At 37.0% G+C, this 27392-nt stretch overlaps 1 protein-coding gene across 1 annotated transcript in view; it reads right to left on the bottom strand.

Annotated features, from left to right (window-relative positions):
- ME1 (malic enzyme 1) overlaps positions 1-27392 on the bottom strand; it is a 168661-nt gene that overhangs the window by 99182 nt on the left and 42087 nt on the right. The window contains exons 3-4 of the mRNA XM_082048817.1: positions 21251-21400; positions 46-121 (exon numbers count right to left, since the gene is read on the bottom strand). Of these exons, the coding sequence (XP_081904943.1) occupies positions 46-121; positions 21251-21400 (226 nt within the window). The remainder of the gene's footprint in view (positions 1-45; positions 122-21250; positions 21401-27392) is intronic.

Here is a 27392-nt window from a genome sequence, read left to right as displayed (position 1 = left end):
TGCAAACTAGTGTCAGCTTTGTCACGCAACTGAAAGTGAACTTACCTTTATAACGCTTTCTGGCCAGGATTGAAGCATTGTGGCAATGTGTCCCCGGTCATGGATAGTAATAAAAAGACCTCTGCAAATAAAAAAATAGTTTTCATATAAACAGGTGATTAAATACTTCAGGATAAAACAATTTAATAATAAATTAACTCTATGCAAACATGTTTCCAACATACATAGTTTCATTTCAATCATAAGTACTCAATTTTGTATGAATGAGTAAATTAAATGTCTGCATTTAGTAGAAGTCATGGAACATGTAACTCAGTAAGGCTTCACTAAGCAGTGAGAACCTGTAAGAGTAATTTCTGAAAATTGCTACATTTCATTTTAACGCTGATTGAGCACTTGATCTATTCAGATGTGTTTGTAAAATGTCCCAGACCACAAAATGTGTTAATCTTATGACAGTTATCAATAGTGCACCAGTAGTCCTGACATTTACAGACAAGAATGGGCCAAGGTTTTAATCTATGAACAAAACCTGAAATAAGCCATATATTATCATTACATAAAATAATTCAAGAGCATTCGGTTATGTGTCTAGAAAACAGTCCATTTAATTAGATTGCCTCTTTGACACATACAAAGGTGAGAAATAATCTTCTTTATATGAAAATCTCTTTGATTTGAAAGTGTGTAGCACATCCTACAGTGCTAAGCAAACAAAATTTTAACTTTGAACAGTATTTGTAAATGGGCCTTTAATTCCATCAATCCAGAAGAGTATTAAAAAAAATACAGAAAAGTGTAATTCTCATTTCATTTTTAATATAGAAGGAAAATCAATATAGTATCTTATACTACTCTTCTTTATTTATTTTATGAGACATGCAGCTATACATTCAGATCCACTCACACTGAATTTAATTACATTTCTTATGTACTTTTCTGAGGTGAGCAGAAAAATATTCTCCTGTTAAAGTCAATCTCTCAAAAACCATGAAGAAAACATCCACAAAGAAGTACATGAAAAAGATGTCTTTTAATTAAACTTGGCACTAGTAAGTATAAGGAGTTGTCTTCTGGAATTATTTTAAAGCATTTCATCCACCTATTATAAAATTCATAATGTAAAAATTAGAGCAGAGTACTGAAAAATAATTTAAATCTAAGTCTACCACAATATCTCCATATTCACAGAAGTGGGTACATGACCATAGGGGTCTACATGAAACTAGTAACTCAGGGAAACACGTCAAATATGACTGCAAGTACTCCAAGTCAAGCAAAAAAATTCCTGCAGTGCACATTAGTCAAGATACCCAAATTAGTCCAAAAATTATATTTAATTGCCTATGTTTACGTATTTCACATGTATTAGATTATATTATTATTTTATATTATTATTTATATTATTATTTTAACTGTTTAAATTTCATCTTATGCATTTTCCCCTAAAACTGGGAATTCTCTGATCCTGACATTGCCAATTAATTCCCCCTCTCCTTCCATTCCCCAAGGTCTGAACAAACACACCAGGCTGGGTGATTATGTCTATCCGTTGTTTCTTAATAAGTAACACCTGTCAGCACACGAATTCCTCCACCTCAGTGAAAGTGACAGTCCTTGGGCATGGGAGGTGTTAATATTTACAGTACTTTTCATAAGGTGTGGTATTTACAGCACGCAATCATTTCTCTTTGTGAGCCAGCTACCTGGAAAAAGATGCCCCTAACAGCGCAAAGCCATAAAACAGCAAAGGAAAATAAACGGGGATGCATCCTTCCTGATGTATTGTACAGCGTGTCATTTTATAAAACACCATGTGCACTGCTAAATCATAAAATACGTCTTATGAAAATTGCTAGCCTCAGAAACAGCCAATCGTGAGAGACGAGCACGGAAAAGGAAAATTAAGAGTGCAGGAGGAAAGCTATCTGGAAGCATCACCCCTCTCTTTCTCCCTATCCTTCACTTTACACTGACCTAATAGATTCGTGTTAAATGAAGCAAGATTTTGTATTGACTTTGTAAAGAGTTGCAGCCCAGCCCAATGTGGTTAAATGACCTCTCCCTTGCAAGCTAGTGAGAGGGGTCTCCATGGAATAAATTCCCCGGCAGAGGAAAATAAAGGCAGGGTGGCTGCTCCAGAAGGAATTTTGTTAGAACATTTGTAAGGACCTTTGAATAAGTATTGAGAGCATATTTCAGAAAGCTGTCCAAGCAGGATCACATTCAAATGACAATGGAAAATAGGGGCTGAAGTGTAAACAGAGTCATGTCAAAAGCATTTCACTCCCCTCCTTCTCCCCTTCCCTCTATTCTTTCTGTAGATTAGTAAAATGCTTCTGGATGCATTGTCCTGACTGAGAAGATATTCCTGGATTTAAGGGCACAGAATAAGACACAAGAATCTTCTTTCATCTGAGTATTCCTCATCTTTCATATCTTTACTTAAAGCACTTTTTTCCTTTATAGTGTCCTCTGAAAGAGGCTACACCAGGTTGCAAGAGGAATCCCAGATTGAAGTGGTGTCAGCCACAAGAACATTCTACTGACATTACTGGCACTGAACTCACTGGTAATTCTACCTGCAGGTAACCATCAAAAGGTAATGCTATGTATTTTTATCTTCTCCATGAGGTCATGCTATATCCAGGAAAATCACCAACTGCATCAGGTTATTACAGTGTGACACAAGCTAACAAGTTCGCCAACTCTTTGGCTACCTAGCAGATGTTATAGTTATTTTTTGGCTGTCATAGCACAGTCGTGAGAAGATTCGAGAAAGGAACACGGCATCAATTTCAAGCCACAAAACATTATAGGCTGTACACTATAAAATTTAAATCGGATTAATTTATGTAGTTATTTCAGTCCAAAAATAAGTCAGGACTATCCATTGGAGTGTAATGTTAACAGTAAGTATTGTCATGTGAGTGACGCACACCTCGCTCTGACAGCTGCAGAGCAAGGGACAGCCCGTATGATGTGCATCTGCCTGACAGCGCTTCGGGATGCAGCTGCTACAGCAGATGCACGAGGAACACATTTCAACGCATGGAGAAAGAAGCAAGTTACAGAAAAAATGCTTAAAGATAAGGTTTTGTAAAAAAAAAAAAAAAAAAAAAAAAAAACAACAACAAAAAAAGGAGGAAAAATATGGTGCTTGTTTCTCGGCATGCACATATTCACGTATCTAACAAGAAAAGCACCTCACAGGGAAGCGGGCTGCAGTTCTGTACACGCTTTCAGAGCAGCTCAGGCTGGCAAGCCCACTGTAAAAGCAAGTGTAGGTTTTATGACACAGTACAGTCCTTTCTACTTGAACTGACACCTCAGTTACAATTATTATCTTTTCTTGCAAAGCAACAAATTGAGACCTGCTGAGGCTTAAAAGGCCAATCAGCAAAACTGTGACTTAAAACTGACTTGAGGCTTGCAGCAGCAGATTGGTCTTCAAATTAAAGTGTTCCTTTTGAACCTGGAACACGCAGGTCTACGTGGAACTTGTCTGAAGGCACATGGAGATGGGCTCATCTTCAGTCACTCTGGCCCCAGTTAGATCTCAGTTCTGTACTCGTTTATACCAGTCTAGCCAAAGGGTTCACCTTTGCTCATACCCACTTCAGATAGCCAGCCAATACATGAAACTACAGCGGAGGAATAATTATGCAAAGAAGTAACTATTCCTCCTTCTTGTCACACCACCAGTAAGACCAAAACCCTGAAGAGTGAGGGGGGGAACCACAGCAGGACATCGGGAACCACTCAACAAAGGGGGGATCTGTTTTGGGTCACTGAGCCCACTGCACTGCAGCAGATTTCACCAGCTGTGTGGAGGCCATTCTACATCACGTAATTTGGCACTGTTTTATTAGGAGTCTGATCTATGAGAACAAAGCAAACAGAATTAAATGGAGTATTTGTTTATTATGCTTCAAGGAAATAATGTCCCACCAGCAATGTATTTATCTATTTTCTGTTAAAGTACAGTTTAGAAAAATGTGTCATAGTAACGGAATAATCCTCTCTTTCCTCTTCTTATAACAGGAGCCACTCTAATGTTAGTTTCTGAAAATGCCAAACATTTTTAATAAAAAAAAGTTCAAACTTTTCTCACAACCCTAAATGTTCAAAATTGTTATTTGAATTATGAACTGTACATAGAATTATAATAGAGTTGACTTAACTTCCCCAGGCAGCCTAAATCAACAAGCTTAAAAATAATAATAATAAAAAATCTCAGGGACCAGCCTCAGCTTATTCCCGAGCCTGGACTTTCCTGAACTGCTGAACTTTGAAAGAAAGAGGTAAACTACTTCCCTTAGTCCCTGTTGAAATTCCCTCCTATTTTTGTTAAAGTTATAAAAAGCAGTACAATACAAACATTGTACTAGAAACTAAGAGTACCTATATCCCCTAAAAGAACAGACTGCTTTTTATTTCACCAAGAAGTAATAACATTTCTCATTGTAACTGTTCAATATGGTCTCCTGTCATCATATGAAATGTACTCAAATTTTTAATTACATCTTACCTTACCAGGTCCCTTTTGATAGTAAAATTCGTTGCAAGACCTCTGAGGCCTAATAAATACAGCTGATGGGCTGATTTAAGAAATGCAGCTGTTCACAGATTTATTTATTTATTTTACCTTTCCCTCTGTACAGGGTGAATTTCATTACTTTGCAATACACAGGTAATTCTTTCAGCAAATAAAATAGCTGATGCTGAAATTGCAGCTGCTACTGACCTTCATCCTGAATTCACCAGTATTAAAGAAACTTGGGCTCTGTATATTTTCTAGACATCGCATATGCAAACCGTATTTAAACAGAAAAGTTTCTAAGAAGCAAAATAAAAACATCAAAAATAGGCCAGGAGCATTAAGAGGGGAGTAAGTACTGTTAACGACTCTAAAAGCCTGGAGCTGTGCATGAGTAAAATAGAGTTCATAAAACGGATAAGCACTAGGAGCATATGCAAAACAATGGGGAGTAAGTTATTAACCCAGAAAAGACATAAAAGTTTATAAACATTACGTGTTATTTCATGCTTGGAATACGGTTCCCTAAATGATTGATTATAGTTATTTTTAGAAGAAAGTGATTTCAAGTATTCTGGAAGACAGATGCTAACTTCTGCCAACTCTAGTTAGCTGTACTTAAAAGAACAATGGAAGTCTTATTGTAAAATTTTATAATAACTCAAAAGCCCATGTGGCATTGGAGTGTAAGGAAATAATTAAAATAGATAAAAATACATTGTTCATAATCACTGTAAACAGGAAATGCTAATGGCAAGGGGTCTGAACAATCAATCTTCAGCTAAGAAGCAAACCAGTATTTACTCTTATTTCAAGACTCGCTTCTGAAAACGCTGTTCCATGGCACTACTTATCCAGTGTCAGCAGCCTGTGTAGCACTCTTTGACATGCCCAAGTCCAACAAAGCTGCTTATCAATCCCTGTTACAAAGTACAGTGATTTAACAGTTACTAGAGTTAAAATACATAGCAGAGACACATAAGTTCAGGGCGTTTACAGAAGGGTACAGTCTGCACCGTGAATTAGCCTTAAGAGCAGAAAAGTGATGAAACTAACATGAAAAGAGAGCAGCTGCAAGCCTGGCATTTGAAAATACAACCTTGGGAAAATGAGGTTTCAGAAAAGAAAGGATAGAGTTTGGAGGAGTAAAAGGCACATAACCACAGTGACACAAAGATGCTGTAGGATTTTTAAGTATGGATGTTATAACATTATTTACAAATAAATGATGATTATGTTAATAATAATAAAAATAATATTTTTTTCAAGACAACTGGGATAAGTAGCTGGTTAAGATGATAACTTCTTCAGCAAGCTGCAGTGCTTCAGACGCTGCACATCCAAGGATAAAATTAAATACACTGTGCTCAGGCCTGCCTAATTGCTCCGACTAGAGCCTGTGGCTCTGCCTTGTCTCTTTGATGAGGGACGCTATGTGCCTCAAAGAGCCCCGTCCAGGCAGCACTACAGTCAGAAGACCAGGCCCAAACAACCCCATGGGTTACAGGAACCTCCAAATGGATTCCTCTTGCCTACATGTCGTGTTTTCTTCCAGCAGACTTACTTGGCAAAATGTCACCACCCTGTTGGTCTGGGTGCATTTTCAAATACAGCCAGGGCTGCCCAGAGACCCAACGTCAGGTATCAGCACATCCCCTCTCCATCCCAGTGGGATTAGGGTAGTGGGGAACCAGGGGCTGCTGCTCAATAATCTGCAACACAGCGAGTGGTCACACTCCTGATCCACCTCCAGGCAGGGGACAGATCACACAGACATTGTCCCATCCACCCTCCTGCATCTGAAACATCCTCCAGAGCTTACATGCAGCACCTATTTTGTATATTGTGATAGTAAAAAAAGGGACAAGTTACCTATAGCAGTACAGACTGAAGACAAATGAAAAAGGAAAACAGAAAAAAACCTGCACATGGGCTGCTGTCCTATTACTTTTCTCCAACAAGTCTGGACTCTCCCAGCCTTCTGAGAGCCTGGTTCTCGCTACCAAACCGTGTAATCTCTACATTGCTATTTGAGTGTATAAAGACTTTTGCAAAATGCATCTTTTTTTGCTTGAAACATCCTGTTTTTTACTTTTTTAGAATGCCAATCAGGTAAACGCAGGCTCCAAAAATGGGCAATAAAGCAACCCAATTAAGTAATTCCTTAACTGCTCTCATTCAACACACACACAAAAAAATACATTGTTAAAATAATCTGAGTAAAACATTACAAGCCTTACACACTAAAACTTTAAAACCAATTTTACATAGTGCATAAAGAAATTACAGCTTGTCACTTTGCTAATAATCCACAATAAAGCAATTATAGCTTGTCACTTTGCTAATAATCAGAAAGTCTCTCACATATAAGTCAAACTAATTCAGATGTAAAACAAGAACACTTCATTGTAAAAGCAAGATTTCATGGACTTTATCATTGCAGATTTTTTGCACCAATTACATTAAATATTCCTTATTGTATAACTAGATAACTGGTTTTTAATTAGTGTCTCACCACCTTTACTTAAAAAAGCAAGCAGCACAGTGTTTTGTATTCTAAATATTCAGACTGTAATGATGCATCCTTTTCATACAGCAGAGCAGATCAAATCATGTCTTTATATTTGCTTCTTAAAACACGAATTCATTGATTTAACTATATTCCTAAAGTATCATTCATCTAGACAATCAGCTTTTATGTATTGTTGCTTAACCACATAACAGCAATTCGATGGGATGAGTTTGTTTCAAAAGGAAACGGCAGGCTCGGGGAAATGCTGTGTTTTAAGACTCAGAGCTGTTTTGCTCCAGAAGCTACTTAAATTATTCTGACAGTTGCTCAATAAATAACTCAATTACTTACACTCTAATAGACACAAATAGAACTATTTGAAGATTGTGAATGAGAGAATAGTTTACCAGAGCCATATGCATTCATTTATAAGACAAAAAATAACCCACTGTTCTGCTTCAATAGCTATCACTCTTGTATTTTTTATGCTAATATTAACTGCATAAAGAACCATCTACAAACAACATCAACCATGTATCTACTAGGAATCTTGCAATGCTAATGATGTTTTTCTAAAAACACTTTTAAATGTTATTTAAACTGTGAAGTACTCAAACAAGTGAGATCACTGTCCTTCTATTTACTTCAACAACTTGTGCTGCCCCAGCTCATTGGAAGATGGAAAATTTCCAGTATTTAGACAATAGCATCCTTTAAGCCAGTTTTCACTGACCTTTAAGTCACCACCATTTGCTCTCAATAACCATTAACAAGGACAAAAGTGAAGACTCATTCTGCTTACAGCGTATCCTACTCAACTTCCACTTTAATGAAGAAGTCACTTCTGAAAAGAGGCGCTGTCTTCCATTTGCAGAACTGACCTTATCTGCTGAAAAGGAACCAAGGGAACAGCTCGATTGATGTCACAGTGACAGAGCAGTTCCTAACGCAAGGAGCTGCCGTGCTGCGAGGTGAGAAGGCAGGAGGCTGATGGGTTAAACCTGTTATCCAGGATTGCCAGCGAGCATCCCAGCACAGAGCAGGGCTGTTTCACACCCAGGCTTAAGCATTTGGTGGCACCTCTGAGACCCCCATGCCGAGGGCACAGAGACCACAGCATCATGGACGTCAGCCAGGATCGCTGGAGATCACCCAGTCCAAGCCCCCCAAAATTACTTGCTTTGTTTGGATTATATGCATTCTTACAGTTTTTGTCTATCTGATCTATGTTTCCAGCAATCTCTTGTGTACCTACAGCTGTTTTCTAAAAAAGTACTGGTTTTCCTGCATGTGGTTTAATCACTTAATATTCATTAGCAGAAAAAGGTCCGTATACAAAGCAGAACTGACTTGCAATGCCATCACATAACTCAGAGAGCAGTGGGCAGGATGACAGATGCTTCATTAACCTTTCTCCACCCAACAGCAAATTACACTACATTAATACTATTCTACAATAGACTTGATGAAGTTATTATGACCTGCTGTTTTTACATTTGTTTTATTACAATTCACACTGCTGACACTTTTTATTGAACAGCGCACATAAGAAAACAGTTTTATAAAGCTATAAAACTTTGCTAAAAAGGATGAAAATGCCATGCAAGAAATAAAAGGGTTCATTTCTATCCCAAAACTTTTGTCTCTTGCCTCTCCTGAAGCCTCTCCTGAAGCTGTCTCAAAAGCAGTGCATAAAAATCTCCCCAACTGAAAGCATCCAGCCATACATATAGAGAAACAAGATACATTAAAAATCACAAGCATTGTTATGTTCTTCAAGGCTGAAAACATTTATGTCTTCACTTTAAATTTTCTGTTTTAATACCTGATTATTTCCCTTATTTATTTAGAGAGCTTCGAGTCACAGACAAAAAAATGATGTTCCAATATCCAAGCTACTGCAAAGTTAGAGTGATTTCACTGGAGTTTTTCCTTTCCTCTTTTGGACTTCCCCAAACACAGTCACAGGAATAACTGACGTTTGGGTATTCTGCTTTTGTTTTTGTTTTTTAAAGCTACTATAACTTGTACTGGAAATGAAACAATGAGACAATGTTGGACTGCTGAGCAATGACAGCATTTTGAACAGAGAAGCTGCTGAGTGTGTAAGCAGGGGATTTAGGTGGTGCTGAAGGACGTGCAACAAATGTACAGAAAACGAGAGCTGGAGAAACTCCAGCATAAGCACACCCCTAAACGAAAACATCCTCTGGACGTGAGCTGGGATATATACAGAATGAGCTAATAAAGCATTTTAATGTTTCTAAGTCACTTTTGTGTCATCTGAAATACTACTGGTACCTCGTTTTTCAACATCAGGAGATAGTAATGGGAATTACTAGGGGTTTTGAAAAAACTCGCTGTATGGAGGCAGAAAGGATTCCTCTATCTCTAAAAAAGATCTCAATGTATAAAAAAAGCCCCTCACACTAAATGCTTATCAATCCCCTATAACAGTTCACTACATATGACATGCTCACGGTGCCTGTGCATACATCCCTACTGCTGGTGATACTTATTTGTAAACACATGCACTCCACACTGTTCTGGAGACATTCAAGACCTGCCTGGACACATTCCTGTGTAGCCTCATCTAAGTGTTCCTGCTCCGGCAGGGGGATTGGACTAGATGATCTCTTGAGGTCCCTTCCAATCCCTAACATTCCGTGATTCTGTAATACCATTTCTTTTTTATCCCACTGATGAGTAACTCCTTTTCCTTCCACGGCATAGCCCTAGGAAGGGAGCAAAAGGAACACACCTTTTTCTTACTACAGCTCAGGCAATGAATTGCAAGTTTAAGTAGCACATGAAAGGGAGAGAGTATACATGCCTGTGAGTATACATGCCTCACATCTCTAAGAACAGCTAATAGCTATGGAAAAGTAGCTTCTTCCTTTAAGTGCTTCTTCATGTGTAAATCTCTAAGAAAGCCCTGCAGTGCTTGCCCTGGGCAGTGTTACCTCTTCTAAGAGGGTTTCAGAAAAGCCACTTTTAAAAAAAACTGAGGGACTGCCATCCAGAATGCAAACAACTCTGTAACTCCTCAGCAACAGCAAGTTCAACATAAATGTTAGATAGCCATTAGCACTGCTCCCTACTATAAACACACTCAGCAAAGAAGTCACAGCTGCTGCTTCGGTTAAGAACCATCAGATGACTCCAGTGGCACAATGAACGACACTTATTGATAGAAAACAATTTCATTTTAACACCTTCATAGCATCCACGCAATTGTTGTCCCCTTTCTCTGAAAATAAGGGAGTCTCTTGGATGTCTTAGCACACCACAAGATAATACATGTCTTCTAAAAAGACCTTTGCTTGTCAGTCTAAAAGGCTGACCATGCCTGATACTGAAAGTGTACACAACAGCCTCAATAAATAAGTTGTAACTTCTCCTCCTTTCCTAACCTCTTTGCAACAAAAAACAGACCATTTTTTCTCCATAGGCAAAGACGTTTCTAACTTTAAAGTTTCTGGCTGTATTTGGCTGTGCTAAAAGATTTACCCCACCTTCTGCAGCAAATCAGTTGCATTGCTGTAGAGAGCTGTCCTTTCCCTGAAAACCACTGCAAGCAATGAGAGTTTGAGACAGTGGTGTGAAGCTGACATCAATACATCGAATATCACTAACAGCCAAAAAAAAAAAAGTCTCCAAGACAAGGGATTGAGACTTTAAAACGAAAATTATCACCTACTTTATGCTGGATCCACTTTACTCTGAGCACTTCATCATCCACAAAGGGATTCACACTGACAACTCATGTTCCTGTTCCAGAGGCTGATCAGACACCTGAAAAAAATCTTGGACCATCTTGTTTGTTCATGTGGCACAAGCTGCCACTTGTCTGTGTTGTCCTAAATGACTGCTAGGATGATGCAGAATCCTGGTCCACCAATATGCAAACTATGTTCACCCACAGACCACAACTTCAGGGCTGTCCAAAGACCCCCAGTCCAGAAGGGAGGCAACTACATCTATTATTCTGCACAAGAGGTAAAGATGAAGCAGCATCCACTTGCAGACATTGTGTGAGATCTTGCACCAAAGTTATTTGTTAATGCAAGTTGGAAGAGCTAACTACAAACAGTGGACAGAAAGAAACTGGGCAGTTCAATAGCACAATTGGAAGCATCTCAGCACAAGTCAGGAACACAAAATTACAAAGTATATGTTGCCATCTTGCACAATAGATCCTTAGTACATCCAAGGATGGGATCCCACCCAGACTGTGAGACTCAGATAACAGAAGTGGTCCTCGGGAAGTCAAATGCTGGCTGCTGGGGAATTGCTATCATTTGTATTAACTGCGAACACTGAACCATGTACGACCTCTGGCTGATCAGGTCTGAGGAACAGAACTGAGAACTTCTGTGTGAGTTTGACTAAGGGACGAGCTGTTTTTCTGGATAACTGTTTAATAGAAGACACTGGTATGCCTTGCAGACTTAAATGGCCATCAAGAAAGGATAACTCTTTTGAAAGAGTCTTTGATGACTTCAAGAGACAAGACTATTAACATTTTTTATAAAATACTTTATCTGGACTTGTATATAAGCACCTTGCAGTTCAGGAATCAGTCTTCCTTGTGGACTACACAAACCAACAGCACTAGAACTGAATTTGTATTTTTGAAAAGGACATTGAGACTCCTTCAATCTAAAAGTCTGTTTCTAGCATACCTTTTTCTATAACTAAAAGGATAACTATAAAAATTGCAACCAGAAAAACATTTATAACTAAAAAAAAATGGTCTAATGACCTATTATTACTTAACATCCAAGTACCTTTGTATTTCCTCCTGAAACATTCTACAAAGGGTCCTTCACAAGGGACAGAAAAGAGGCTTGGAAGGTGGGAATTCTAAGAATGACAAATCATATAGTCTGGGGAACAACATAAAAAAAACCAAAACGACCACAAACCACACATGAGATGTCAGATCGCCATGTTTGTTAAGAGTTTGATTGTCTGTCCTTGACAACATGTTGAGCTAAGGAAAGTTATGGCTCTTTTATTGAAGGAGGTGACTCTTAGAAAGTGTATTTTGAGGCCAAACGCTATTGACAGTTAGGGGGCTGTATAAATCTGGCAGGTGGACAGAAGCTGTTTCACAAGAGGAAAAATCTGGTAGATAAATACTGCTTGAATAGAGTAGGACAGAGCCAACCAGTAGACATCTCCCATACTGTATTGCCTGATACTTTAGTGTTGCTCACAAGCCTTTAACCAAGGTGAGGCGTGAAAACTAAATAAAATCTCTGCCCTTAAAGTACATTTAATTAAGGAATGTACTACTTCAGGAAATATTGAAACTTGTAACCAGAAGACAGTATTGTGGACTGGTGTAGAGTCAAGACCTCTCTAAAAATTCAAGAAAAAAAAGAAGATGTTGCAGAGCAACGTGTTTATATGTTTGTGCAAGTCCTAATTATTAATATGAAACTAGAACTTGTCTAAAGAATATCACTATTTTTAAAATGTTATGTTCACAGTTTATTTGTTGAAAAGGATATAGGCCACCTTTTTATGTCGTTTTGGCACTAGAGAGAAAAGATTAGTCAGAGCAAAGACATTTAACTTGAGATCATGTACTTTCTGTCCAGTCTTCTGCACGTAGATCCACAAAATGAGTGTTTTAACAAACCAAATGAGAAGGGTCTAATAAGTACTGCATTAATGGCTGTCATATAGACTCCTTCCCATGTGGTGAAAAGCATCAGTAGGAAACAGATTTGCTTCCTACTCCTAGTAGAATGCATAGTGAGGAAGATCATCATCATCATATGCCAAAACCCATAGATGCTCAAGTTCCCATTGGCCCAGACTGCAGATGTCCTCAAAAGGGTAAATTTGAGTCCTTCAAATTTCTAGAAAAGGGAGAATTTGCTGTTCTACTCTCACACAGAGATAGTGGAAAAGTATGCAAAATAAAAGTAGAAACGAAAAGAGGAAAGGGATCGCCTGAAAACATCCAGGATGGTGTGAAGGAAGTGGACAAGGAAACATAGACAGGTATGGCCAGTGTGATAATTTTGGCACTCTTTCGCAGAAACCACCAAGGATGGCTTTGTAGAAGGGCCCTGAGGTTTGTCAGCTGTCTTGCTCAGAATGTGCTAGGAGAGAAAAAAAATGACCAAACATCAACTGCTGCCAAACATTTTGAGAGAGTCATGTTTTGAGAAGGGATGGCCTCATTTCCTCCTGCTCACAGCCCAGATGTTCTCCCTCCAGAAAAAACAGAGCAATGCACCATCGAGAGGTACAAATGTAGATCTGAAAACCAGAAATTCCGTGCTTGTGATGTGCTTTAGGACAAAGCTGCTTTTATGACCATGATGAAAAGCCCCAAGATTACCTGCATAAGAAATGTACGCAGCTCATGAGAGAAAGAAGAGGCAAACAACAGGTGAAGCTCCAACTCAGACAGGACTAAATGAAAGCATAGCTCAAAGCATGACTTCTGCAAATATTCTGTAAATACCTTCCACTATTGCTGTAGGTAATAACTACATGGAAACAGCAAGTACATACAAAAAACAGCATGACTTGGAGGACATAATATTTCATAATGCTAGGTCAGGACTATATATTCTCAGTTTAGCATTGGATAATTATTTATTAATTTATTCTAAGGTGCGTGTTTAATAAAAAGAGAAAAAAAAATAACATTATAACTAAATGGTGAGACTTACTGCCAAAATATTACCAAAAGCCACAAATTATTAACACAGTTCAAGAGACTAGATGATTACATGCATATAACCTAAAGAATACTTTAATGTTTTCAAAATCAAGAAGCAACTTTTTTTTTTTTAATCATCTATTCTTAGAATGAGAAATTTGCTTAAGATTTACAGAGCACTCTAAGACCAAAATGACGCCAAATTACATCTTCTGTGCAAGAGTCTCACACCTCCTCCTATAGTGTTACTGGCTGCAGACTAAGTTGATCACACTTTGGGCACAGTCCAGCACAGTGTGTTTCTAGAAGACAGCCTAGAGGAAGAGAGGAGCTCTGCGCTCTCCCTGTGTGCCAATTCCCCTTTTCCAAATGTTCAGAGAAGGGCAAATGTTATGCTAGGAGAATCTATTATCCTTATTTTCAAGCCGAGGAAGCAACACTGTGCTAAGCTAAGCTTTAGTTTGATGGAGGTAGCAGAGCAGAACTGAAGAGTGCCAAAGTATAGAATTACTGGGTGTCATGAGATGTCCTGGTGCTTGAATTCAATGGAAATAATACACAAAAAAAAAAACAAGAGGCAAAGTTGTCTGGAAAGTGTCAACCATTGTCACCTTAACAAGAGACAAAAGTGAAAATGAAAAACTAACATATATTTCAGAAGTGGCTGGTGAGGGGCTGCAAGTGCCATCACTTTTGAAGTCAGTAAGAGAAAGATTGTCTAAAATTAGAGGAAATGTTACAGCCACGCTAATTCTCTGTCGTAATGTCAGAGTAACTTGCACCTGGGCCATATTGATGATACACACAACCCACACCAGTGCCTGTTGGAAATGGAACTCCAGTACTCTATTTTCAAAGAAGCATTTTCCTGTATTGTATGTTGTTATTGCACCACATTTCGATTTGAGACTGCCTTAAAAATCCAGCCCTTACAAGAGATTCGTTAAAAAACCCAAACACTTTATTTTTTTTTCAATTCCAGATGAAAATTCTGCATAGTTTTCAGAGAAAAGATACTAGGAAAAATAAATCTGAAATTACTGCTTTGTTATATCTTTTAATATAATTTTATGCTACATAATAATCAGTTTTAACTAAATGAAAATACTAAGATAATAATCCAGATAACAACCTGATTAATAAAGTCTCTAAACATACATATATCTGTTTTGCCTGGGGAAAAACATCTAGATGCACTGAAAATACCTAAGGGGGCAATTATACTGGTGAAGAAGCCAGGTCAAATCAATCCAGACCTTCTGGTCTCAATCAAGAAAATACCACGTATCTGTGGGCGAGACAGACAGTCATGAAGAAGCACCAGGAACTGAACTTTCTTGGCTCATGTGCTTCAGGAGTACTTGAGAAGTTTTTGGCCTCCTGTAAACCAAATGTGGCTTCTGAAGAGACTTGGATGTCAAAGGCATTCAGTGGAATTAAAGAAAAGAAAAATCCAGACTCCAATGAAAACCTCATTGAAAACCACAAAAAAAAGTTACGAAATGTACCGCAGGATCAATCTTATGCTGGCAAACAGACTGCAACTTCTGCAGCCAAGGTCTCACATTTTTAAGTTCTGTCCCAGGAAGGAAATATTTCCCTAATCTCTAATTCATTTTCTTTATAAAAAAGTGTCAGCTTGGCAGCTGACAGTCTCAATATGTAAACATTACTATGTCAACAAAAAAAGAACTCACGCTTGCAGCACTTGTGTTCAATGCAGTGCATCTGAACCATTGTAAACGTAAATACAAACAATAACTGTAAATACATATGTTCCCTTCGAGGAATGTAAGGAAAGGAACCAATCTCAAATTTGTGTGTGCTGAGTCAGTCATGTTCTTCAATGAGGAGGCAACCTAGCATAATGTTAGTACATGGAGCCTGAGTATTTGACATAACAAATTGTCTTCTGAAAAGTTAATAATAATTAAATAATAATAATAGTAATAGTAATAATAATGATAAACAATTAAAATAAATAATAATAAAAACTGTTAATAACATTCCTGGTGCTCTCTGAAAACATTAAAAGGGCTAAACCAAACACATTTTAAACACTTATTAAAAGTCAATTCAAAATGTAATCTTGCTTAGACTTCGGGCAGATAAGAGAGCTCTAGATATGCTATGTCTAGTCACTTGTGAAAAAGGAAAATAAAGACAGACTGAAAGAATCATTACAGAAGAAAACTTCTGTGAGAATACTTTGCTGAACGAGATCTGTTTCTATATATTAAAAAAAAAAAAAAAAAGAAAAATAACTTCAAAGCTAAGGCTGGCACACTTTGCCTTTTAAGAGACTGCATCTGTATCTTCAATATGCAGCATCAGTTTCAATATAGCTGCTTTAAAAGTGGTTCCTAGCCAGCTTGACAGTGTGTGACTGCATCGGGAAGTTATTTCAGAGGAACTTTGCCATGCCTGTGTTGCTGCAATAGTTACCAGGGCTTGCTTTGTACATATTCTGTTTGAAACGGCTTTTCCTTCTAGGAATGGAAATACATAAACAGTCACCTAACATTTTAACAGCATCCAAAGTCTTCAGCATAGCAATACTTGGCAACTTTTCCTCTCCTCTCTGAATGCCGAGTTTACACAAGAACCTTAAACTCCTGGGTGTTCTCTACAAGATACAAAAAGTTGATTTTGGATTCTTAAATTTCCATTTAACTTTCCCATATTTATTCTTTTTGGATGAATAAAGCAACTGAAAGAACAGTTACATTTCAGAAATCCATTTATAGAAATAGACTGTTTCTTGTTAAGTCAGCAAAAGTTGTCATATGTGTGTACACGCTTTGTGCAACTGAAGAATTTTTTGCTTTAGGAATTTGTTTTTAAATGATGGGCAGAAATTCTGCACCAAAGAGTGACCTAGTAGAGATTCTGAAATAATGCTCTTAATGATAGCATGATCACTGCAATAAAACCACAACCCCGTCACATTCCCAGCATAAGCCTTTAAAGCTTTTATCGGTACAGGTCCAAATTCCTTCTCTGACCTACCCCCTGCAGAAGCCTCTTTCTTCCCTCATCCTCCTCAGTGGTTGTGAGGAAGACCAGAGAGACTGGTCTTCTAAATTATGTGTCGGTAACTATGTGGTGTAGGTAGGTGTATGTTACAGATCTGCTATCAGATCTGTACTGTTTATTTCCAGTATAATGCTCTTATTCATTAAACTGGTAGATTTTAAGCTGAATATTCAGAGCAAGTAATGCAATCTTGAGTTGAGTTTGAGCTATACAAACAAATGTCAATTATCCAGACAAGCTTCAAACCAGTGAGTCACTTTGCAGCTGGTTCGCTTGAGAAATGTTGCTTAATCAGTCAGTCAGCTGGTCAGCCCTGAATGTTCATTCTATAATTGCCAAATACTGCTTCAGGATGAGAAACATCTTGCCTGAGCCACATTGTACTTCTAAGCACATCATGTGAGCCTATACAGTCTTCTAAGAAAAATGCAAGGGCATCATAGAAGATGATCTAATTTAATGATCCCATGAGACACATATTTTTTTTAACTCTAGATTAATTTCCATTATTCCTCGCCTGAAGATGTAACTTGTGAGCCAAGGGCTTCAAACTCACTTCGCAACATAAAGAAACCTAACTGAATATAAAAAAAACCCAACCTTATGGATTTAAACTGAATAAGACTTCCAGTGTAAGACGTCCTTGTAACTTCCAGTGTGATAAATATGATCTGTAGTAATTGGGTGATTATTAACTTATTTACCTATATAAACATGTCTGTTTCTAATAGAATCCTTGTTTAAGCAGGAAATATCAAACATTTTCTGAGTTGTGGGAAGAGACAGTAATAAAAATATTCTGAAATAAAATACATTCCCAAAGAAAAACATTCACTTATCAGTTAAGACAGCCTTTATACATGTGACAGCATAAAACAGATGCACTCAGCTCTTACTGGTAAGACCTATTTTAAGGCTTGATGAGATCATACTTTTTACCTGAATTGTAACAACTGAAACAAATCTACTAATAAAAAACATGGGAATGTATAGACTGGACTAAATTCTATATCATAAAATCATTTTCTTTGGAAGAGACCCTCAGGATGATCGAGTCCAACCATAACCTAACTCTAGCACTAAACCATGTCCCTAAGAACCTCGTCTAAATGCCTTTTAAACACCTTCAGGGATGGTGACTCCACCACTTCCCTGGGCAGCCTGTTCCAATGCCTGACAACCCTCTCCAGGAAGTATTTTACTCCTTTTCTCCTTCTGTATATTAAATTAGATGTTTACTTTTAATTCCCTGTGAATTCAGCTCATGAAGGGTGCCATTTATGAGGGATGCTGGTATATAATGCTTAATACTAAAGGAGTCACAATCTAGAATATCATTCCAAACCAAATGAACTTGACTGCTTTGCACAGTTAGTTTTGGAATAATTTAGAAAAGGTTTTCCTTAGGAAAAAAAACCCAGATGTCTGTAACAGAGTGCAGTGGAAGATCAAAACGTATAGGTATTTCTTCAGCAACAAAGAGTCTGTCAAAGGGGAAAGTCTTTATAGTACTTTCCTGCAAATCCTTAAATGAACACCAGCATCAGCTGGGCAGTATGGGAAGGTGAGAGCAGGTAGTGAGACAACGTGAACGTAACAGTTGGGAATTTGACGGGGAACGCTAAATATCTGCCCTGTCGGATGACATTTCACTCTTAAGAAAAAAAAATATTTAGGAGATCCTTATTAGGTAGAAGAAGGTTGTACAGGGTTTTCAGCCATCTTTACTTACATGAGTCACTAAAACACTCATTTGAAAGTAGTGAGGCAATTAAGCAGGACTAGAAATAAAACAGACTTTTATAAATATCCTAAGACGCCTCCCCAGCCAGTCAGTCACATATATAAAGCACACACATAGTCAGGGAAGCAGCAGACAGATGAAAAGAGCTGAGGCTGACTTCAGCAGCTAAAGAATACAACAACCAAATACCAAAAGACATATCAGCTAAAACATGATTTAATGTTGTTCATTAGCAGCTCAACTGGAGTGAAAAACTCAGTGTGAAATACCAAATTATGGAATGTCCTACAAAGCTATATATAATATTTTTTAAGTTAAATGATAAGGGAAAGAAATTTGTAATATAATCTGCCTTGAATTTGCTCATTTTCAATATGGAAATGAACACTTTTTTAGAAGGGAAAAAAAAAAAATCAGACTTCATTCCATTATTAGTAAATCAAATCATACTTTTAAGAACATACAAATATCAGGATGCTCAATGAGCACTTGGATCATCACTGTCACTGTTCAGAATAGCTAAATATATCATCAGAATGGAAGTTCACTATCCATGTGCCAGAATAACAAGCTTTTTAAAGTAGAACAGAAGAAAATCCACAGGGAGCACAGACAGTTAGTACGATGTTATTTATATGCACTGGTAGTTTTATACTGCGGTCATTTGCTGAGTTGAGAAAGTTCAGTTTGCTATTCCAAAGCCTGTACAATGTATATATTACTGCTATTATGCCCTGCTTTTGAAAGTTTTCTTTTTATATCATATTTGAAACTAAAAGGGAAATAAAATGTAAGGTTGTGGTAATATACATTCATGATTCAATTAAATTTATGAAGTTTTACAGTCTACTCAATTCTCATTACAGGAGACCCTGAAGAGCGACTTAGTTGAATAGTAGAGAACTCAGAAGCTGTCATTGCCCAGTATATCTGTGCTAACTGCATGTCTGTAGTGTAATTTGTTTCCAGTTAACTACAGAGACCCATAAATTTATTAGTGAGAGAGGGACGTGAACTAGGATTTTAGTCTTAATATCTAGAGGAGAAAGATGTACAGCATCTTTCTAAGTCCTGTGTAGAAAAAAATTCCATCAAATTAAAAAAAAAAAAGGGGGGGCATGGTAAAAAGTTGAAATGTTTCCCTTCCCTGTCCCTACCCCCCAAATAATTTTTTCCCCCCATGTTCTGAGTGTACTTATGATCAGACTGAAGAAAGCTCAGGAGCCTGAAAGTCTCTAAATGGGGCTGGTGGGGGTTGTCAGGGTTGTTCAGTCGCTGTTGGAAGCTGCGTCTCAACCAGCTGTAGACTGACACTCCGCTGAACTGCTGTCTAACTTAACAGGGTTTTGTTCTCCACAGATGCTCCACAGGTCTGGGGAGAAACTGAAAAGTACCTGCATGGGCACAGGTGTGCCTTGTGCAATATCCTGTAAAGTGATGGATATCAAAACAAGGGGTAATGAGACCAGCTTAGGCAAATACTTAATTTCCAAACACATTTAGCACGTCCTGGAAGGCAAATAAAATCACCATTGTGGTAAATACTGAGGAGAAAAAAGGAGATGACTTCTTTTGCTAGTGGAGGCACCTAAAAGCCACAGATAGATACACAGGTTTAAGTAAGAATTCTTGAGGTCTTTTTAAACCTTTTGATGTGTATAGAAGTGGGAATTCTTGTTTTCTGCACTTGGCCAGATGGTCCTGACTCATTGTCAGTCACAAGGCCAAAATGATTTTTACATTAACAACAACAAAACCTTGAAGCCATAAGTCTTCTCCCTCAAGTACCTCCTGCTGAAAAATTTTTGAGCAGTCATTTTTTCCCTTTAATCTTGCAAGCTTCTTATTTTCAATCAATGCTTTGACTCTAAAAATTTTAAAAAACCCTATTTCTGCTAACAGAGCTGTGCACATACAGCTCATTTATCTTCTCCTTTGCCAGAAAATTGTACAGAAGGTTCCAAAGTGTTGTTCCAGTTTGCACTTGAAGACACTGGTATGCACAAGGTTTTAAAACAGCAACGACCATAAATCTCAAACCCTTTGGGCTAATGTTCAAGGGGCAGAGTGAAACAGAAGCATCTGTCCTTCCATACCGCTTCCTCATCACTCTATAAATACAGATACCAAATACAGAATGAAAACACTCTAGTAACCTATGAAACAACAAGCTGGATGGGGCTCTGAGCAATCTGACCTAGCTGAAGATGTCCCTGCTCATTGCAGGGGGGCTGGACTAGATGATCTTTAAAGGTCTCTTCCAACCCAAACTATTCCATGATTCTATGATTATTGATTATTTTTAAGATGTCTGTAGGTACATATATAATGCATCCTTAGATTGCATACATAGTATTTGTATGTATGTATAAAATACCAATAATATTTGTATAGGTAAAAGCCTACACTCTTCAGGTTGCTAAAACAAATCTAAAATGAAGAATCCATTCTTTTCCAGTCTTGTAATGCACAGCAAGGATTACAAGAAAGTCAAATTCAGTTAATGAGATTGAAAATGTACCCATGCCATGTTTTAACACAGTTAAAACAACCATTTGCCCTCTTAATGCAATACAAATTATTGTTTAATGTGGAACGAAAGTATACTGTAAATTATCTCAATTATTGCAGTCTGGGCTTACATTCAGCTGTGTTAGAAAACCCCTGCAGAAATCTGCCAAAAGGAAAATAAGATACAATTACTTTTATTTGAAGTATAAACTTACATACCTTGGCCTTCGAAATGCTAAACCGTAATGTTGGCAAGCCAGTCCCACGGTGGGAGTATAAACAATAGGCATGAACCTTTCAATGTCAGAAGTCAGCACTTTATAGAAAAGCTTTTCATTTCGATCCTGAAGACTCATTAGTAGAATATATCTGTGGACAATTAAATATAATTAGATAGACATCAAGTGAATGTACAAAGAAAATTTAGAAATAAATTTGTTTAGATAATTAATGAAAGTTATGTTTGTTGTACAACAGCCTCTTTCTTGTCTAGAGTATTTAAATTCCTCCTGTTTTAATAGCACCAACATTTCAGACACAAAGGATAACAAACCGAGTAAGACAGAGACAAGTTGAAACCATCACAAGGTTGATGTACTTGGGAAGCCAATCCCTCTCATGTATAAAACACCATGCTGCAGTTGAATATTTGGTCTGTCAGAACGTAATCTGTACATATCAGTTCAATTTGAAATGAGACTACCATTAAATAGAACTTATACTCTCTTGCCTAAATATTCACACTAAAAAGGTTAGCTTTTTCTACTCTTGCCTGAACAGAAATTTCTCCTAATTCCAGACTAATACTTCAAATAAATGCTTCACTTGAATACTGCAGGAAAAAGCTTTCAAAAACTAAGCACAGGCATATGCTGAAGTCTGTGTTTGTAAAGAAATCTACAATGCTTTATCTCCTAATGGAAATCAATTTTCGATTGCATTCGAAGAAGTTTTGTATTTATTTAAAAAGAAATCCAACAGGAAAAAAAAAAAAAAAGAAAAATATAAATGAGAGTGAAAAAGTTCATGCTTATAGCCTGGCCTACTTTTGACTACTATTACACTATTATAGAATAAATACGCCACTGCTTCAAGATCCCAACCACAAAGCCAAATTTCAGTGATGAGTATGACAGATTATATACGTCTATGAGTTACTTTAGGTTATTCTAGTTCACACAGGTATGACTCTGGTCAGTTTGGGAACACTTCATATTTAGGAATTTTATTATTCTAAACCTCACCTCTTTGTTCACTAGTTTAAGTAATGTTAAATATTACTTCAAAAAGTTGCCTTTTATACCAATAGGTTTATATATAAACTTCAACCTAATCTATGTATACAATTTTGTAGAGTTTTATTTACTTACAATGGATTACTAAATACTTATATTCAAAAACTTTAACACATCCATAATTTTATTACAAAAGTGTTGAAGAATCGTATACAACACATTCATTCCAAAAGCCTGGAGGTTTGTGTTCTTAAATACTATTCACATGAACTTTCCTTCAGCATACTCATGTATCATATGCACCAATAAAATCTAATTCATACCTCAGGAAGACACAAATATAGTCAGGTAACTACCTACCAAAGAACAGTTTAGTAGATCTGCATTTGTTTTGTTCAAGCTTCGCTTTGTATATCCCTGTATATCAGAAGAGCGTTTCTTTCCTGGTTCGCTATATAAACCTTTAACAAGCCCTAAAAGCAAGACCAGTGCAGCCAGTTTGGCAGCTGGTGACTGTAATGAGGTGACAGAAATGAGGCAAACCAGCATCTCTCCCCTTGTGAGACTACATGTTCTTCAGACCCTAAAAAGATAAAGAAACCAAAGAGCTGAAGGTGAACTCCAAATACCAACACCACAAGACATCCTGAACCACCTTCCATCCTACACATTAGTTTTGAATGTTCTCCAAGGTTAAATTACATCCTGCACTTGTAGCTCTCAGCTACAAATATACAAACATAATAATTTTCTTTCATATTATTACATTTCCCTACTAACCAGTATTTCATTATGATACAGCGTATCTTTCAATGGCCTTGAATTCTTGCAGCATTTTCTTTATTAAAAGCTTTCTCCTGAGGATGATTATTCCAACATTTACCTTGACCATACAAGCTCATTCACATATAGTTTTGAATACATTAGAAGACATTAATTTTGTTTCCAGAGGATCTGTAAAGTGATGTTAGAGGGTTAAATTACATCCTGCACTTGTAGCTCTCAGCTACAAATATACAAACATAATAATTTTCTTTCATATTATTACATTTCCCTACTAACCAGTATTTCATTATGATACAGCGTATCTTTCAATGGCCTTGAATTCTTGCAGCATTTTCTTTATTAAAAGCTTTCTCCTGAGGATGATTATTCCAACATTTACCTTGACCATACAAGCTCATTCACATATAGTTTTGAATACATTAGAAGACATTAATTTTGTTTCCAGAGGATCTGTAAAGTGATGTTAGAGAGTATCATGTGTCCTCTGGCCTGCACTATATTGGAAACAGCAAGCATTCATGCAACCACGTCACCATGTTCAGAAGCAGTTGCTACTATATTCTTTTTTCTTTTTATAACTTCAATTTAAAATGAGAGGTGGCCACTTAAGACTTTAAAATACCTTTTCATTATCTTTTCTTATTACTCAGATCAAGCCTGGATTTTAAACAAGGTAAGGAAATATTTTACAAACGAAACTAAAAGTTTAGCGAATGGCCTCCTCAAGGGCTTCAAATGAAAAAAACTGTAAAAACTCTCCATTTTGGTTTTACTGTGCTATAGCATTAAACTGGGGCGTTACTTTCTTATTTGCATGTATCATGCCACTTTTGTATTCAGGATATGCTGAAGAAATTGCAAAGACAGTAACTGCACACTACGTACCATATTTTCAAATATTACATACTGGGCCATATATAAATCAGCATAAGAAGCATTATTGTAAAGTGAAAAATGTTTCTAGAGAAGTGCAATTTTGATGAGAACACTAATTTTCAGTGACAGGTATAAAATACCTCTCTCAGCATAGTAACTCATTCAAAGTTTGCTTAGAAGTTCCAACTTTCTCAAAAATTCTTTCTCAAGCAGAAAACCAAAAAAGTTTCATCCTCAGTGTGGTGTTGGTTATAATGCATTAGACAACAAGTATGCATCCTTTAGCAATACCCAAGTAATTTATAGAGCTAAAAGCATGAAGCAGTTTTCAGCATTGTGTTTTAAAATAAGATACATTTAAAATGCAGTATTTCATGGAATCTTTTACTGAAGCCCACATTTAATTGAAAACATAGTGAAAACAAGCAATAAAACACTGAGAACAATCATTTGTGCTATAAAAAGGGAGAAAAATATTAGCTGTCCTCAGACAAGGAGTCTTGAATGAAGATTCCAGGGAAGAGTTTCAGAGAAGGAAAATCAAGGACTGGAAAATAAGCCAGAGGGGATAGCCAAGCATTCAAATTTCAGTATGGCACTCTTCCCCTTGCCTTCTCTTCACCTAAGAACTCTCCATGCCAGTCTGCCATTGCAAAAAGAATTACATACAGTAGCCACAAAAGGATATGAAACAAAGATCATCCAAAATCCAACAGAAAACTGGTATAACTACCAGAAAATTACTGATAATTTCTTAGGATAACTGGCCCTACTATCACTGGCATGAATAACGGAAAGTGAGAGGAAACACTTATTTTTAACCTGTGTTAGTTACTTAGCTCCATTCCTTTGCATCATCGGTGTCTATATAGAAATTCTATATAGAAATGGTATAAAACAGTGAACTTCAACAAAATAACACTGCGTTCTCAGGAAAAGTGATGTCATAGCACCTCTCCTAATGTTCACTCATCCACTAAAACATTTTACCAGTGTGACTCTTTGGAGAAAGAAAGGCCCAGACAGAAGATGTGCCTGTGTCAAGGGCAAGGGTTTCAGTGTCAATGCAGAGCAAGAAGAAAGACAATTAAGAACATACAGGGAAAAAAAAAAAGATCAAATTACTTGCAGAACCCATCACAGCTTTTCCAAATTAAGTTAGAGGAATAGAATTATTTCCTGTTATTGGCCTCCTTTTTGCCAAGCATACCAGGCAATATATTTGCTGCTGTTTCACATTCATTTTGTGTGTGAACTCTTGTGTGTATTTCAGAGCACAACAATTCCAGGCTGCAAGTCAGGAGCTCCTGTGGGAGCAAAGGCTATGCCAGTTGCATACTGGAAAAAATGTTTTATTTCTAGAATTTGTACATTTACATTCAGCAGAAGGCAATAGCTGCGTGCTCTTACACAAGGTTGTCCTTGAGCACTTGCCCGTACAGGGACCACTGAGATTTTTTCTTCCCCAGTTCCAATTAAAATAGTCAATGTCTTCTGGCATTCTTCATCAGCAAAGGTATTCAACAACTATCTGCAGCAGAATCACAGTCACTTTTCACTTTAAAATGCTTCAATACAAGTACAGGAGGCCAAAATTCACATATTGCCTTGAAGGACAGTATTTTTTTTAATTCAAAAAATACTTCTGAGCTGACACACATGTAACGCACATGTTCTAAGAGCAGCATCTCTATTGACATACTCCAATAAAATTTTCAGACACTTTTATATATAAACACAGCTGCAAATCACATTTTGTATGTGCAAGTTTTCGCACACTCAATCCAGACAAGCATTTTATCACTGCAAAGGAGCCAAGATGTCACCACTGATAGTCTTCAAATGAAGACAAGTGGCTCTGCATGCAAATGTTACCAAGTGTTTCAACCAGTGGTCTTAAACGTAAACCTACACATATAACACACAAATGAGTTTATTTTGCTAAAAACTGGTAAAAAACCAAGCAATATAATGCCCCACTAATATAAGAGCAAAATATTGTTAATCAAGGCATAGCATGACGTGAACAACCAATTTAGACCTGTTGGGTGTCCACAAAGAATAAAAATATGGCTTCTTAAAGAATTTCATTTGGAGGGGGACTTGTGGATTTACGTAATTTTTAGTGCTCAAGGGCCAACCTGATTTAGTGTACACAGATTTGCAGTGATCCAATATTACCCCTGAAAGCTTATTTCTTCACTGCTCTGGACCTGTGTTATAAGATCGCAGACCAGCTGAGGGTGGACGAGACCCCTGGAGGTCACCTCATCCAACCCCCTGCTCCAAGCAGTGCCGGCCAGAGCAGGCTGCCCAGGAACACGTTCAGTCAGGTCTTGAATATCCCCAAGGATGGAAATTCCAGCACAGTTTAACCAGCATTATAAATGGAGCCACATTTTTTATTCAGACTGTAAGGGGAAGGAAAAGATACCAACACCTGGATCAAAAATTATGCTTCAGAAACTGCCATGGCCTCATGTCGCAGAATAAGACTGGGAAATAAATGCAGCTTTTTTTTTTTCTTATGTTAACTACTATAATCTTAATTGAATTATTTTGACTAGTGATCACATTAGTGAGAAAAAAAACTCTAACTTTTAATAGTTTCAAGTTATTTCTATGAACCAAAGACTTACTAGATTTCCTCAGTTGAAGTAACTCACTAAAACCCTATTTAACAACAAGAAACTTGTACTTCAGTAGTGCACAGTACAATATAGCTTTTATACTAAAAAAAGCTTTATACTAAAAACGGGCTTTATGGCATAAAATGGCAAGCTACAGTCTAATGCTCAAGACACATGGATGTAATATTGTCATGTTTGCACTTCTGTTTTAAGAATGTCTGGTCACAGAAGCAGGAAACAAATTTCTTCCTTACCCAAGTATTTATTTGGAAAAGAGAAAATGCAAAAAAAAGACTCATAGATGGGAAAAATTATATTGCTGTTTTAAAATTAATTATATGCAGACATTGAGCTTAACAGGGAGAGATTTGAAAAAAAAATCTCTGAAGCAAATGGCTTCTGGAAAATCTTTTTTTTACTTTTATTTGTAAATATATTGATTTATATCTGTACATTAATTGTGTATATCATATGTGGATTAAGTGTACTTAAAAAAAATGTGATTTTCCTCCCCATCCCCAAGACAGGGATGTTAAGTCTCTTTAACACATAAAAGCAAGTTTTCTGCAAAGTATTCCCACAATACTGGGAGGCAGTCATTTCTGTTTCATGATTCCCGCTGAGATCAAAACTTCAGAATACTGTGTTTTATTGTGGTTCAAAAGGCACAGCATTCAAACTTTTATTACTCTGTTATCTAAAACTGATGGAACTTTTTTTTCCTTCCAGCAGAAAATTCTCATTTTGGCATAAAGCTATTTAAATATCCAAAACTTTTAGCTAAAAGAATAAAGAATTAAGATTTAGAAATACTGTTAATTTCCTATTGAATTT

Source organism: Streptopelia decaocto, assembly GCF_964273445.1.
Source record: "Streptopelia decaocto genome assembly, chromosome: 3".
In the NCBI taxonomy this organism is placed as follows: domain Eukaryota; kingdom Metazoa; phylum Chordata; class Aves; order Columbiformes; family Columbidae; genus Streptopelia; species Streptopelia decaocto.
The sequence above is the reverse complement of the archived record's forward strand: the minus strand, read 5'-3'. Positions and strand labels throughout refer to the sequence as shown.